Here is a 16,191-nt window from a genome sequence, read left to right as displayed (position 1 = left end):
TGTGGGCAGCGCCTGAATGACAGCGACCTCTCTGTGCTCGCCTGGGAGCGGGGCGGCTCGCCCGGCGCCTCCCCTCTCCCTCCTTCCCGCACAGTAAGCTCTGGCTCACAGCCTCACCCTGAAAGTGCTTTGTCGGATAAGATGATGGGACGGACAGGCTGTGACATGTGGCTGTCTCAGCCGGCAAGGCCGATGGAAACACACGGGTGAGGATGTCAGACAACAGACACCGTCTTGCATCCCTCCCCACTGTTCCCTGGAAGACAGAGGCCGCCTGGCATCATGGCTGAAGCCTGCTGTGAGGTCAGACCTGTAGGTCTGAACCTCTGCTCTGCCAGACCCTGGGGGACCTTGGGCATATGACCGACCACTGCAGCACTGCTCCTCAAAGCTTAGTCCATGGACCAGCAGCATCAGTGTCACCTGGGAGCTTGTTAGCAATGCTCCAGTCTGTAACCACTGAGTCCGAATCTGCAGTGGAACAAGAGCCCCCAGTGGTTCCTACGCTCATTAAAGTAAAGAAGCATCTCTCTATATCCTCAACTCCCTCAACTGTAAAATGGGAACAGAAATATTAATACCTTTCCTGAAAGGTTAGTGTGAGGATTAAATGCACTAAAAGCTCTCTGCTTGGCCGAGGAGTCATCCTGATGTGCCCAGGACCTAAGGGCCTCCAGGGATGTGGGACTTTCAGTTTTAACACTGGGATGAGTTGTCACCTGCTCTCAGCTCATGCCTGGCGCACAGTAAGAGCTCCTTTGAAGGCGTGGTGTCATTATTAGGATGTTTAGGAAACGTGGGAAAGAGCCACAGGGGAACTGTTTGTATTCTCATTAATGCTATGCTCGTGGGTTGTAGTGTCTTGGGGCTTGGGTTTCATTGTCGTCATTGTGGTTGATTTTTTCCTGATGACAATGGCCACAGTAATCCCAGCTCTCATTAATCAAGCTCTTGGTATGTGCTGAGAGCTACACATGCATTATCTCAATCACAACAACCTCTTCAAAGTAGGGACTAAAATTCCCTCCATTTTGAAAATGAGAAAATGGAGGCTCGAAGATCACACGTGTTTTGCCCAAGACCCTGACATTAGCAAGAAGAGCCAAGACTTGAACCCTTGGTCTATTTGGCGTCAATGTCTGTGCATTTAATAACATGCACATCCAGATCCCCAAAGGAAGAAGCAATTTCCTCTCGAAGCTCAGCTTTCAGAGTTGTTTGTAGACATTTCTTAGGGAACAGTGGGGCATTTTGAAGAGGACATTTCTACTATAATGTTTACCTCCAGGGCCTTCCCCTACCAAGTGTTATGGGAAAACCTGAGATTCTCCTTTTTCCAAAAATAAAGCTGCCTCCTTCAGTCCCCTCTGTGTGTGACAGCCAGAGACGAGAACTTAATGAAAGGGACCTGTTTGCTTTTTCTCCTCGCTGGAACAGCTTAATGACAAGCGATTATTATTGGTGGCAACTTGTCATGTCTTTCATCTGGGTCATGGCAGTGTGGCTGTCAGACTCTCTGAGAGGAAACCAATTTCAGCAGCATATGAAAGAAAAATGAAACAAAACAAAACACCCCCAAAATAAAGGAATGATGAATAGCTCATGCAAGGAAGGGAGAGATATGTGGAGAGAGGCAGCTGCCCTGGGGAAAAAACAGGATCAGAAAAGAGAAGGATGGTGAAGGGAAACGCTCCACTCTGTAGCTTGGATTCTTCTGATTTAAGTTCAGAAGATGAGTGAAGAATGAATCACGTTATTCTCCATTTTTTTCCCTAGCTAAAGTGACGTCAGAAATCTTTGGTTGCCAGTGACAGAAAAGCTAATTCAAATTGGCTTAAGTAAAATGAGGTAGTTAATTGGCAATTAATTGGGATATACAGTGACAACAAGGGTATTGGCTTCAGGTATGGCTTGAACAAGGTGCTCAACAATGATGTCAGGACTTGGTAACTCTCCATCTTTCACCTTTGCCTTTGGCTCTGATGACTTCCTTCTCAGGATAGTGTATGGTGGCAGGATGGCTGCCAGAAACTCTGGCTGAACATCCTTCCAGGTTCAAATCTAACAATAAGAGAAACTGTCTTTTCCTAGTCACTTTTCACACAAATCCTAAGAATCACTCTGATTGTACCAGTTAGGACATGTTCCTACCCCTGAACTAATTGATGGCACTTCGAGAATTGTATGGGCCAATTGGTTTGACTGAGAAAGGGGAAAGGATGCCTCCCCATGGAAATTCACTATGACCAGTAAAGGAAGAACAGATGCTCAGTGGCCAGAATGACACATACCCATGATGTGGCTCAGGGAGGCTGCTTGTGCTTCTTTAAGAAAAGGAATCTGAAAAATAATAGCTTCAGGTGCACAGAGAAAGTTCAGTAGCCCAGTTACAGTTGGGACCTCCAAAAAAAGATGCTCTCATGTACTTGGATTTATCAGCTCCTTGGAGACCTGACTCAATGATCTGATCAGGTATAATTTCCCTCTGGCTTTCTCTTGAGGATGGCTGGACCTAGCCTCAGACAATCCATAATTGCTAATGACCCTGTTTAGAAGCCTTGAGTCAGATGCTCACCCGCAGTTTGACAAAACCCCAGGTGAAGCCAGCTTGGGCCTTTGCTGTGTCCTTGCATAGAAATAAGGGCCTGAATCTCAGCAGGTGTCTCTTCTTGGCCTGCCCTGCTAATGATCTAGAAAGCAGGACTGGGTCCAAGGCAGCCATCGCCATGTAGTTCTGATGAATGTAGAGGATGTTGGGCTGTCCTAAGCTAGTTGCAGCTGGAATCAAGGAATACATCTCTCCGTGCATGTGTGTATTCTCTCCTCCAGCATGCGATATATGTTAGAGGGAGGGCTTGACTCTGGATGATGACCTGGGACAAGCTCTGGAAGGCCCAGGCAGACGTGGGAGTCCTAGCCACACTATTCAAGGTTAGGGTACCAGTTGACTAAACAATATAGCAAGCATTTATGTACCTTACTGCATCTTCAAGGGAGGGGCTCCCCTCTTGGCACAGATCAGAATTCCAAAGGGAAGAACAGGGCTAGCTCACATGAAATTCCAACATCCCCAAAGTCCCAGATCCTCTCCCAGCTGCCCTGCTGGGAGATACTAATGGTGCATTTAGCAGAGGAATTGTTGGGAATAATATTACTCAGCAATAAAAAGAAACAAAATTGAGTTATTTGTGGTGAGGTGGATGGACCTAGAGTCTGTCATACAGAGTGAAGTAAGTCAGAAAGAGAAAAACAAATACCGTATGCTAATACATATATATGGAATCTAAAAAAAAAAAAAAAAGGTCATGAAGAGCCTAGGGGCAAGATGGGAATAAAGATGCAGACCTACTAGAGAATGGACTTGAGGACACGGGGAGGGGGAAGGGTAAGCTGGGACAAAGTGAGAGAGTGGCATGGACATATATACACTACCAAATGTAAAATAGCTAGCTAGTGGGACGCAGCCGCGCATAGCACAAGGACATCAGCTCGGTGCTTTGTGACCACCTAGAGGGGTGGGATAGGGAGGGTGGGAGGGAGACACAAGAGGGAAGAGATATGGGGATATATGTATACGTATAGCTGATTCACTTTGTTATAAAGCAGAAACTAACACACCATTGTAAAGCAATTATACTCCGATAAAGATGTTAAAAAAATTGATCTAGGAATTAAATCCAGACCCCTTGCCATGATCTTCAGAGCTCTCACTGTGTGACTGTGTGATACGGCCTCTGCTTCCTGTCCTAACTCATCTCACCACCCTCTCCTTTGCTGATGAAACTGCAGCTGTTCTGATCTCCCTTCTGTTCCCTGAGCCTGCCAAGCCCTTTCCTACCTTTGTACGCGAGGTTCCTTCTGCTTGGACGGCTCCCCTTACCCCCACATCACTCCTCAGCTTTGTCTGGCTCACAGCTCCTTCACGTTCTTTTGATCAGCTCTGAGGTAGCAGACCAGATGCTTGGAAGGGGTGCTCCTCTCCACTCCACCCCTGAACTGTTGCATCATCTGATTTCCTTGAAATCATCCTACTGACTTCCTTCTTCCTTGTCTGTCTCCTCCCATAAGAATGTAAACTTCGTAAAAGTGGGGACCTTCACTTTGGTCGCCTCCTTCCCTAGATTCCCTTCCCTAGAACAATGCCTGGCACATAGTGGGAGTTTGTTATAGTGACCAAATGAATGAAAGGCAATTAATAGATGAATGTCTCTTCCTAGAGCAGAAGTTCTGGCAAGTCAAATACTTAAATACTTAAAGTTCTAGTCTCACTTTCTGCGCACTGGCAGCCTTGCAGACTCTGAATGCTACTCCCAGCTTCATTCCCAGAGCTGTGGCTTAGTGCCATGCAAGGTGTTGAGGAGGACTCAGAAGGGCGTGGGGTCCTGCCCTCAAGAATTCTAGCCTGAAGGGCAGGCGAGATGCATGCTTCTCAGCAACTAGGCAACCACACACAGTCAGGGCTGAGGGCTGGGCTGTAAAGATCAAGGTGCTGGAAACTCGGAAGGTTAGGAATACGGAAGAAGTGGGGTAGTAAGGAACCCGTAGTGGATGTGAGACTTGGGGCTTGACATTCAAGGCCACCATCTCCACCACTAACACCAACTCAACTTGACTGAGCCCCTCCTACATGCCAAGTGCTTTATGTACATTACCTCTCAAAATATGCACAGCAACCCTTTAAGGTGGTGACTATAATTATCATTCCCATTTTTCAGATGGGGAAATAGAGGCTTAGGTTAAAATACCCACTTCCAGTAAGAAGCAGATCCCAGGCAAACTGTCAGCAAAGCCATGTTCCTCCTGCACATGCCCCATCCCTTGTGGGTTCACTTTGCAGAAGACACTTCACACACGATGGCATCATGACACAGCAAAGAGAGCACCAAATTAGGAGGTGAGAGACCCACCATGTCTCTTACTCCTGTTCCACTGATGTATGTGAAATTTGGAGCAAGTCATCCAAGATTCTGGAGCCTCAGTTTCCTCACCTTGAAAATAGGGGAGTTGGACTTGGCAGTACCAAGCCTTGCTGTTCATCAGCACTTTCAGGGGCAAATACATAACCGCAGGCTCCTCAACGGAGATTCTGATTCATTGGAGATGGCTTGGAGCCTGGAAATCTAAAGGTACAAAAAATTCCCCAGGTGAGCTGATACATAGCTACAGGGTTGGATACTGAAGTCTTGGATTAGTGTTTTCAATCCTGGCTGCACATTAGACTTACCCAGGGAATTAGAAATATCCTGGATTCCATCTCAGACCAACTGGATTGGCATCTTTAGGGGTACGACTGGTAGGGGTGGGAGAGCATCAGCTTTAAAGTTTAAAGACTTTTGGGCTCTTAAAATGTGGTTAGTGGGCTTCCCTGGTGGCGCAGTGGTTGAGAGTCCGCCTGCCGATGCAGGGGACACGGGTTCATGCCCCGGTCCGGGAAGATCCCACATGCCGCGGAGCGGCTGGGCCCGTGAGCCATGGCTGCTGAGCCTGCACGTCCGGAGCCTGTGCTCCACAACGGGAGAGGCCACAACAGTGAGAGGCCCATGTACCGCCAAAAAAAAAAAAAAAAAAATGTGGTTAGTGTCACTGAGAAGCCAAATATTTAATTGTATTTCATATTTTAAATTTCAGTGTAAATAGTCGTATGTGACCAGTAGGTGCTGTATTGGAAACCCAGGATAGAATGAGGTTGAAGGCTTGGTAGCTCTGTGTGGCTCATTCCTTGCTCCACCCCAGATCATAGTGCTCTTCTTTGTAACTGTCTTGCCTAATACCCATCCTTCCCACTCTAGTCTAAGAGACCATTGCACGGACTCTGAGTTAAGCCTGTGTTTAACTCAGGTGTTCTCCTGGTCTCTGAATCAAAGCACTTCAGCTACCTTGGACAGCTCCCCTACCTGGGAACCCAATAGTCACCAGAAACCTGAGATTAAACTTCTCATTTGAAGACAGAGGAGGATAGAGCGGAGAAAGATGCTGTTAGGTTATTTCAGACGAATGCCAGTGAATTTGCTCCTGAGAGAAGCAAAATGGGAAGTAGAACACAAATCATAAAATGGTCCAATGAGTGGAGGTTGCTTGGAGTGGAATTTTGTGTTTGTGAGTGATGGAACTGATGTGCTTTTGGGGAATGGCACCTAGGTATGACTTCCGCACTCTGTTCCAGTCTCCTGATCGACAGTTGATGTGAGATCATTGCTACTGGTTGCCCATTTCTGAGGGATTTTCTTTTCTAGTTGGGTGCCTCAGGAAAGATTAAGTGGTGATATTCATCACACACACACACGCACACACACACCCCACACCCCCCCCCACACACACACACCTTCCTGTTCTGCATACCTGGAATCAGTACTTCCCAGTAGCTAAGCAACCAGATCTTGGATTTGGATCACCTGGTCTTGGATCCTCCCTCTGCTATATACTAGCTATGTGGGTTGGGCAAGTTACATTCTCTGAGCCTGTGTTTTTAATCTGTAATACAGGGGTCATCATAATACTTCCTACTGTATGCCACATTGTACTACATATAGAATAGACCAAATTAATATTAATGTTGATAGTGACCATGATGATGGTGATGATGATGAGGAGGAGGAGGATGGGTGGATTTGATGGCTGTGATGATCATGGATGATGATGATGATGATGATGATGATGATGATGGAGGAGGTGGAGGATGGCTGATGAGGGGATAAAGATCCTCTAGTGAAACAGATCCATCTTATATGTATGTGAGAATGCTGTTAATCTGAATCCTCAGGCTCATCAAGTTTGACACTTTTCCTCTCATCCATGGAAAATAAAATAAAATATGTTTAAAAGCTCAGTTAATACACAATAAGAGTAGCAGAAAGTACATTGGGGCTTAGCAAGGCAAAAAGCAAATTCCCAAGGAGTCCTTCAAGATCTTTGTTGGGTCTCTTGCGAGATTATCCTTTTTTTGGTGCTCACCCTGACAGGCAGAGGAAAATAAGCTAAAATAAGGGTGCCTGCAGGGTTGACAGCAGCAGCCAGTTCTCTCTTGCTTCCTGGGGATGAGTTTCCTGCTCATTTATTTTCTCACCAAATATTTCCTGGGCCCCTACTGTGTGTCAGACATGGTGCTAGGCTTTGAAGATACTAACTTGAATAATGCTCATCCTGCTGTTGAGAGGAAACAGAGAAAAACAAATAAATCAGCTTTGGAATTCATATACTCAGGTCACAGAAATTCAGTTTCAGTTAGACTGGCATGGAGCACGAGCACTGGTGTTTTTTTTATAACTCTCCAAGTGATTCTGTTGTGCAGCCAGGAATGAAAGCCACTGGTGTGTGCAAAGGAACATTGGATGACATCTTGCAGTAACTGAGCTGTTGTCGCATGGGGCCATGTGGATTTTAAGGAAATCGTTTAACCTCTCTTCCTGTGTCTTTATGAGAAATGCCGTCCATGAGGGTTATAAGCACCGGCAACGCCTCATCTCTTAGGTAGTTGGAATTAAAGGGATAATGAGTGTGGTGTCCTTTATAGCCTTATAAATGGGTAAGTGAAATTAAAGTTGGTTTTAGACTCTATTAAACATCAGACCTTGATACCCGTGGAGTCATGTCTCACCCTGGGGACTCAGCAAGGTCTGGAAAGTTCTAGAACCTCACTTATCTCGGGACTGGAACACAGAGTTGAAAGCAGACACCCAGAATCCCACACCTGCCTTCCTCCCTGACTCTGTGTTTAAAACAGTTTGTTCTGCTTCTGCAGAGCAGTGAGCTTGGGGAGGGCACTGCTTTTGCTTCCGAACCAAAGTGGGTGTCTGAAATCTGTTCCTCTCCCCCGGCTGCACACTGCCAAGGAAGCCGGTGCCAGAGGTGGTCAGACTGATCCGTGGAACCCGAAAGGACAGGCTGTCATGGCAGGAGGAGGTAAGTGCAGGAGGGTCAGCCTCTGCTGTCCAGCTAGGAACCGGGAAGAACGTGCAGGACCTTGAAACAAAGGGCCATTTGGCATGTCAGATGCCAGGTCCTGGGAGTGTGGCCAGACTCCCCCATCACCTCCTGCCAGTCCCTAAAGCGACCTTAGAAAATCCCAAAGCTAAACGTGAGCCTCTTCAGCGCCTCGCTGTGCAATTGTTTTGCAAATAACTACTTGCTTTCATCCCTCCGAGGGGTATACAGTATACACCACAGTGGTTTTGGAAGCTTAAGTTTCAGATGCCAATGGAAATGAAAGTGGTGTAGGGTAACTGCATGAGGTCCATAAAGGACATTGGCGATGGTTTCTCTCCAAAGCGTGACTCATTGCCTCCTCATGCAGCTCCCTTGGGCTCGGGATGAATGGGCTGGTTTGAGGAGGGAGGAGGGAATGTGAAATTAGCATGTCAGTAGATCTGGAGATACCATTTTTTAAATAGGATAAGGACCCGATCCCCTTAGGTTTGTGGCAGTGTCCATGTGGTCTAGAGGACAGAGGATGAGGAGAGGGGTCCCTAAACTGTTGGAGTAAGGCATGGATAAATGAGCCTTTTACTCCTTCTAGTTCATCCTGTCCTCACAGCAACCCTATGGGATGGTGCTCACAATTCCCATTCCATAAGCAAAGAAACTCAGATCCAGAAAGTTTAGGTAACTACCCATGGTCACATGGCTAGTTAATGCAGAACCAGGATGTGAGCTCAGGTCTAATAGACCCCAGAGCCCATGTTATTCCAACTATGAAGTTTGACTGGTGTGCATGGAGGGGTAAACTAGAGAGTCTGAACTGAATGTGATAGGTCTAGGGGAGCCACTGGTGACTATAGAGGAGAGGAGTGGTGTGATTAAAGCTGTGCTTTAGGGATTTCAATCAGGCAGCCGTGAACAAGGCGAGTTGTTGAGATGCTCAAGTCAGGAGTGAACTACGTCTTTTAGAGGGACAGGTATCATAAACCCCTTATGTGAGACACCAGAACTCCTGACCCAGGAGGAAAATATTGAATAATAGTGGGTGAAAATAATTAGTGACATACATTTGTAGAGCACATGATATTTGATGGGTACTGCACTGGGTGGTTTTATACAGAGAGATCATTTAATTCTTACAACTTGATGAGGAAGTGCTATCATTGGCAATAGGGTAGTGAGGGGTGAAAAGCTTGGAATCTTTCAGGCAGGCAAACCTGATTCACTACCTGTGTGATTCTGAAAAAATCATTCTACCTCTGAGTCTACTTATTCATTTGTAAAATGGGGATAATGCTAGTACCAGTTTAGCAAGATTGTTGGGGGTGGGATTAAATGAGATATGACATAGAAAGTGTTGAGCCACATGACTCTTACAAAGTACTCCTGGCATGTTGGCTGGTATAATTAGTACCATTGCCATACCCAATGTACAGATGTGGAAACTGAGGCTTGGAAGGGTGAAGTGATTCTTCCCAAGGCTACACAATTTGGATTGGTACCTGGGCAGTCTGATCCCAGAAGTTACACTGCTATCCATTCTGGGGGGAAGAGATTAATGGGGATCAGAAGAGGGTAACAGGAGAGATTCAGCTTGGGCAGGACAGTGGGGATGGCACAGGGCAAGGGGTTTGTACATACTCTTTCACAGGGGGCTTGTGCCAAGCCAGCTTTTGGCTCTTGAATGGCTATCCCTATAATTATCTTTCTCCTTTCTGAAGTTTAATGTGTAGCCATGCCCTCCTTTCTCTACGTAGAGAGCCAGATAAGGCTGCATTTGATTACCGTTCTGCTCTGTGCTCATGGGTACACGTACATGGATATAATAATGTCTAACTCATAGTATATAGAGCAGGGATGTTGGAGCATCCCAAACACCACCAACTCCCACATCTAGCATGTTTGACCTCCGCCTCTTCACCAATACCAGTTATCCCAAAGAAATGGGATAACTGGTAGTATAGGTTGTCTCAGAGATCCTTTTTATTGGGTTCCAACTGTGCCCTTAGCATATGTCCACCTGAGAACTTTCTCCGTTCCTCATGCGCTCAGGGCAAGATGCTGATTCCATTGCCTTTTGCAGTCATGATTTAAGTCTGGTGACCAGCTTCCTCAGAGGCATCTTTGTTCCATGGGAATTATTACATTTCTTTTGTAAGTAAGCTTGGAACTTTTCAGTCCCATCCCAAGAGACACCTGAAAGTGCTTGAGGTTGATGACTATAGTTGTCTTGAGACTTCACTTCTGTGCTGCCTTCTGCTCGTGGATTCTTTATATTGGTGCCTTTCAGGGTATTTAATGAGACTCTATGGGCAGCTGTTCAGGCTCACAGGACTTATATATTTTCCTCCTTATCAATAAACGACACACTAAATATATCTGGGCCTTGGATGGTGACGTGGTTCCTCATGATAGTGATGATAGGGATGATAATGTTGAAAGTTTTTATTTTTTGGACATGACATTCGAGAGCCATATAAAAAAATACAGCCTTGGATACTGAATTCTCCCCTTTCACTTTGTGTTTACACCAAGGACATTTCTCTTGAGCTTCACTCACACATTCATTCACTCATGCACTCCCTCACCCTCCATCTCCAGACGGGTCGTGTGCCAAGACTTCTGCCAGATTCTGGGGACAGAGAGATGAGGCCAGCAAAATCTCTGCCCTTAAGCAGTTCACCACCTTGTTGAGGCGTGATTTAAAGTGATTAATCAATCCAAGAATATTGGATTTCTCCAAAAGCTACTGTAGGGGAAAAGATAATTATCCCAAGTCTTTAACTGTTACCCCATTTAATTGATTTAATTAAGTCAAATTCATAGAACTGTAATGTTGGAAGGGGCCCAGAAGGCATTTATTCCTGTTTTTGCTCTCTGCCTTCAGGCCATGCTGCACTCAAATTATCCCCCAAACTCCATGCACTTTAGAAAAGGGGGTTGTTTCTAAGAACTATAGCTTTTAGCCCTTTCAGATAAAACTTTCTAGTCAGTGAGTAGCCACAGGGAAGATCATGCAGACTTGTTGAAAGACTTGACGTGCACAGCTACTGTGCAAGTATTGTTCTGAAAGACATGAATGGAATCATCCACTCTTCATGTACACACGCACACACACACACAATGGAATCCCCATATTTGTACAATTGAGGATGTATTAAATGCACATGATACATACAGAATGCAAAATGCAAGCATGGCTGCAATATGGTAAGGACCCTTTGAGAATTCTTTCAGTTCCCAGAAAAAAATATATCTCTGCATTTGTCAAATCCTGTTTTGCTATAATACTTTGTTCAGTTGGCATTTTTGCACCATGCCAGTGGGTCCGCAACATGGTTTAAGTGCCTACTCTATGCAGATCTTCAGTGATCCCAGGAAGGCTGTGGTGGTATGTTGGGAAAGGGGCTGGAAGTGGAACCAGAACCTGAGTTTGGATGCTGACTAGCCATGGACCAGGACCATTCTGAGCCTCATTTTCCCCAACCAACAATACCAACTTCATAGGATCATCATGGGATTTGACGAGTTAAGGAGTGTGAAGGTAGTTTGGAAATGGTGCCACTGTGGGCACCACCCACTTTTTTTTTCTAAATGGAAGTTTGTTCTCATGATCAGATCATGACTTGGGCAGATGTTAGGACTATTAGAGACCCTTTAACCCAACACAAGTAACCATGTCCCTTCCCAGTGTAAGAACATTCGGCATCTTGCCCTTATGCTCAGGATAAGGTCTAACATAGCTTCTGAGGCTGTACGTGATGGGGTTTTTGCCAAGCTCTTCAACGTCATCTCACCACCCACCCCCCACATCTCAGGCCATCATGCATTTATCTCCAGTTCATGGACTAGTCAAGATGTATCTTCAGGGCTTCTCTGACTATACTGTCCACTGGTTTCCCCTCTTCTGTACCTGGATATTCCTTCAACATCCCCTTATACCTCTCTCAGCCCCCAGTCCATAGACATTGCTCTTCTTCACTTTCCTTCCAGGTCTATGAAGGCAGAGGCCGTGTCTGTCTGTCTTATAAATCATCATTTCTGCAAGCTCTAACATGTTGTTGCCATGTAATTAGGCGTTCAACAAATATTTATTGATTGAACAGAGAGATGTCCACCTAGCATTTATCATACTCTATATTACACAGGAATCTAGAGTTCAAGTGAATCTAGAGTTCAAGACTTAGAAACTCTCCTAAAATTGGCTTAAGTGAACATGGAACTTGTGGCTTACATAACCAACAGGTCCAGAGTAAATGAGTCCAGGCACGACTGACTCCAGATGCCCCAAATATGTCATCAGGAACCTCCTTCTATTTCCTGATGTTGTTTTATTTCTTTCGGCTTCATTTTCCAGTCATGAGCTTGGGGGCCAGATAGAGTTCATTCTGTTGGACCCATCTGAACCCAGAGAGGTGGTGGTGGGATGAACTAGAGGAAAATGAAGCTGGCAAAATAACAGATGTCCTTCACTGTTCCGGGCTGTGGGCTCCAAGTGCAGGGACCTCTCTCATCCCTGTGTTTCCAGTATCTGTTCCAGAGTCTGGCATATGGTAGGTGCTCAGGAATGTTTGTGAATGAACAGATGTGGGGTTTATTTTCCCTCACTTCTAGGAAGGAGCTTCTTTAAGCCAACAAAGGCAGATGGTTGTGCATAAACTGCCTTTGGCCTCATCCTCTGTTTTGCTTTCTTTTTACCTGTTGGCAGGATCCAACGTCTACCTTCTTCCAGTTTGGAGCGTCCATCCAGCAGCAAGCCACCGTCATGCTGAAGATCATGCAGGATTATGACTGGCATGTTTTCTCCCTGGTGACCACCATCTTCCCTGGCTACAGGGACTTCATCAGCTTCATCAAGACCACGGTGGACAACAGCTTTGTGGGCTGGGACATGCAGAATGTGATCACACTGGACACGTCCTTTGAGGATGCAAAGACACAAGTCCAGTTGAAGAAGATCCACTCCTCCGTCATCTTGCTCTACTGTTCCAAAGACGAGGCCGTCCTCATCCTGAGTGAGGCCCGCTCCCTCGGCCTCACTGGGTACGATTTCTTCTGGATCATCCCCAGCTTGGTCTCAGGGAATACGGAGCTCATCCCCAAAGAGTTTCCATCGGGGCTTATTTCTGTCTCCTACGATGACTGGGACTACAGCCTGGAGGAAAGGGTGAGGGATGGCCTGGGCATCCTGACCACTGCTGCATCTTCCATGTTGGACAAGTTCTCCTACATCCCCGAGGCCAAGGCCAGCTGCTACGGGCAGATGGAGAAGCCAGAGGTCCCACTGCACACGCTGCACCAGTAAGAGGGGCTCTTTGCTTGTCCCCCAAAGTGGAATCAGAGTTTTGTTGTTGTTTGTTTAAATACTAAAAACAATATGTACTCATTGCTGAAAATGTGCACTGAAAATAGAGAATGTTGTGTGTGTGCCTGTGGGATTTGTTGGTTTGTTCTCTTCTCCCCTCTTCCTCTCGTCTCATCTCCTTTTGTTTTTAAGTAACATCATCCTTGGTTTTCTGCAACTTACTTTTTTTACTCAACAATATACCCTGGAAACCTACACTTGAGATCTGTTTGTCTGTCTATCTATCTATCCGTCCTCTATCTATAGCTATATCTTAAGTATGTGTGTATATATAGATATATGTATGTATATACATGCCTATCTATATACACATGTATGAATATATGTAGATGTATGTATACATACATGTGCATGTGAATATGCACAGCTATATGTAGATATACATATGTATGTGTATATATAGATATGTATGTATGAATATCTACGTTCTTTGTAAACTGCACATTGCATTCCTCAATAGGGATATACCATAATTTATCCAATTTCATAATAATAGAAATTTATGTTGTTTCAGATTTTTTTCCATTAGAAACTAAACTGCAGTGATAATCATCCTTACCTGTCTCTAGACGTTGGATCCTGCCAACAGGTAAAAAGAAAGCAAAACAGAGGATGAGGCCGAAGGCAGTGTATGCACAACCATCTAAGAAGTAGAGTTTTGTGGTCATGGAACAAGTGCACTTTAAAATTTAAGTGTCGGGCTTCCCTTCGGGTGGCGCAGTGGTTGAGAATCTGCCTGCCAATGCAGGGGACACGGGTTCGAGCCCTGGTCTGGGAGGACCCCACATGCCACGGAGCAAGTAGGCCCGTGAGCCACAATTACTGAGCCTGCGTGTCTGGAGCCTGTGCTCCGCAACAAGAGAGGCCGCGATAGTGAGAGGCCCCGCGCACCGTGATGAAGAGTGGCCCTCACTTGCCGCAACTGGAGAAAGCCCTCGCACAGAAACGAAGACCCAACACAGCTATAAATAAATAAATAAATAAATACTTAAAATTTAAGTGTCTATTGCCAAATTGTCCCACAAAGTAACTATATATTTTATGTTCACACTAGCATTTTGTGAAATCACTTGACTTCCCACATCCTCACCAACATGTTACATGTTGGGGAAAGTGCCCACACTGGTGCTCCTAGTCTCAGAGTTTGTATCTGAATTTCCTCCCTTCATCTGGCCTAAGTGTTTTTGTAGGCTGTTGGAAATCTTGGCAAACATCACTTTTAAATCTGCATTGTATTCCATCATATGGCTGTATCATAATTTAGTTAACTACTCCCATCTTGGTGGACATTTAAGTTAAATTTTATGTTTCCGAGAAGTGTCATTGTTCTTTGTGGGCCATCATTATGGCTCAGCTGTTGAGATTTAGAATGATCACTCCTACACCCATTTTGGGTGTGTTTGCCTGACGTTCGCTGATTTAATCCATGCTCATTCTTCAGATAATGAGCAGTGTAGCACCATGATTAAGGGACTGGGCTGTGGAGTTGGACTTGTTAGGGTTCAAATCTTGTCTTGTCCACTTTCCATGTGACTTGGACAATCATTTTACCTTTCTGGGCCTCAGTTGTTCATTGCAAAATGGTGGGGTGTTTTTTGTTTTTGTTTCTTCTTTTTTTTTGTAATTTTTATTTATTTTTGGCTGCTCTGGCATTGCTGTGTGCAGGCTTTCTCTAGTTGCGGCCAGCAGGGACTACTCTTTGTTGCGGTGCGCGGGCTTCTCATTGCGGTGGCTTCTCCCGTTGTGGAGCACGGGCTCTAGGCACGTGGGCTCAGTAGTTGTGGAACATGGGCTCAGTAGTTGTGGCTCACGGGCTTAGTTGCTCTGTGGCATGTGGGATCTTCCTGGACCAGGGATCGCCTAGGTGGTGGTTCTCTCACTTCAACATGCATGAGAGTCACTGGGAGGGCTTGATAAAACAAGACTGCTGGGCCCCATGCTCAGAGTTTCTAATTCAGTAGTTCTGGAGTGGGCTCTAAGAATTTGCAATTCTAGCAACTTCCTGGGTGATGACGATGTTGCTGGTCTGGGGAACATGCATTGAGAACCAATGTTCTAGGGGTTGTTCTGAGTATGAAATGAGGTGATGCATGAAAAGTGCCACTTAGCATGGGTTCCTAGCACCTGGCAATTATTTAATGACTGTCAGAGTGAGCAGTGAAGTTGTTTTGGTCATCAGAAATTATAGTCAGCAGACCAGGTGAGTTTATTATCCGTAGAATAACATGTCACTCTAAAATGTCTCTGGAAGGTTTTAGGACTCTGAATCTGCTACAGTTCAGGGATAATCTGCTACAGTTCAGGGATAATCTCTGGTCTGCGGCTGGGGAGGTGTGTGTGTGTGTGTGTGTGTGTGTGTGTGTGTGTGTGTGTGTGTGTGTGTGTGTGTGTGTGTGTGTGTGTGTGTGTGTGTGTGTGTGTGTGTGTGTGTGTGTGTGTGTGTGTGTGTGTGTGTGTGTGTGTGTGTGTGTGTGTGTGTGTGTGTGTGTGATGGAGGAGGTTTAAAGATTTTACCTGAAACTGACATTTATCTGAAAAATGAACTCTTAGGTTAGGAAATCATGGTCCTTTGAAATTTTCCCTTCCTCTCTCCTCTTTCCCTCTTTAATGAACTTGTTTCTACGTCACTACTTTCAGCATTTCTAATAATTGTCCAGGTATCAGGAAGGAACTTGGATAAATTGGTATGAGTCACGGGAGTGTCTTACAGAGGCAGGATTGCTGCCAGCCCAAAGACTAGGGCTGCGCTAATGAATTCTTACTTCCCATAAAAATGCCCTGCAGCTGGAATATTCGTATAATTCTGATGGAAACATAACTCAATTGTAGGGCAATTGAAATATAATATATACAGGAAGAGGAATTTGAGGATAATCGGCAAGACGTTCAGATCTCTTTCCAGTGACCACCCT

General features: G+C 45.4%; 1 protein-coding gene across 1 annotated transcript in view; it reads left to right on the top strand.

The window, feature by feature from the left end:
• Positions 1-11,230: 11,230 nt before the first annotated feature.
• GRIN2A (glutamate ionotropic receptor NMDA type subunit 2A) overlaps positions 11,231-16,191 on the top strand; it is a gene marked incomplete at both ends in the record, with an annotated part of 172,435 nt that continues 167,474 nt past the window's right edge. The window contains 2 exons of the mRNA XM_079718995.1: positions 11,231-11,305; positions 12,623-13,215. Of these exons, the coding sequence (XP_079575121.1) occupies positions 11,231-11,305; positions 12,623-13,215 (668 nt within the window). The remainder of the gene's footprint in view (positions 11,306-12,622; positions 13,216-16,191) is intronic.

This window comes from Hyperoodon ampullatus (assembly GCF_949752795.1).
Source record: "Hyperoodon ampullatus genome assembly, chromosome: 14".
Classification (NCBI taxonomy): Eukaryota; Metazoa; Chordata; class Mammalia; order Artiodactyla; family Ziphiidae; genus Hyperoodon; species Hyperoodon ampullatus.
This window is presented reverse-complemented; position numbering and strand designations above follow the sequence as displayed.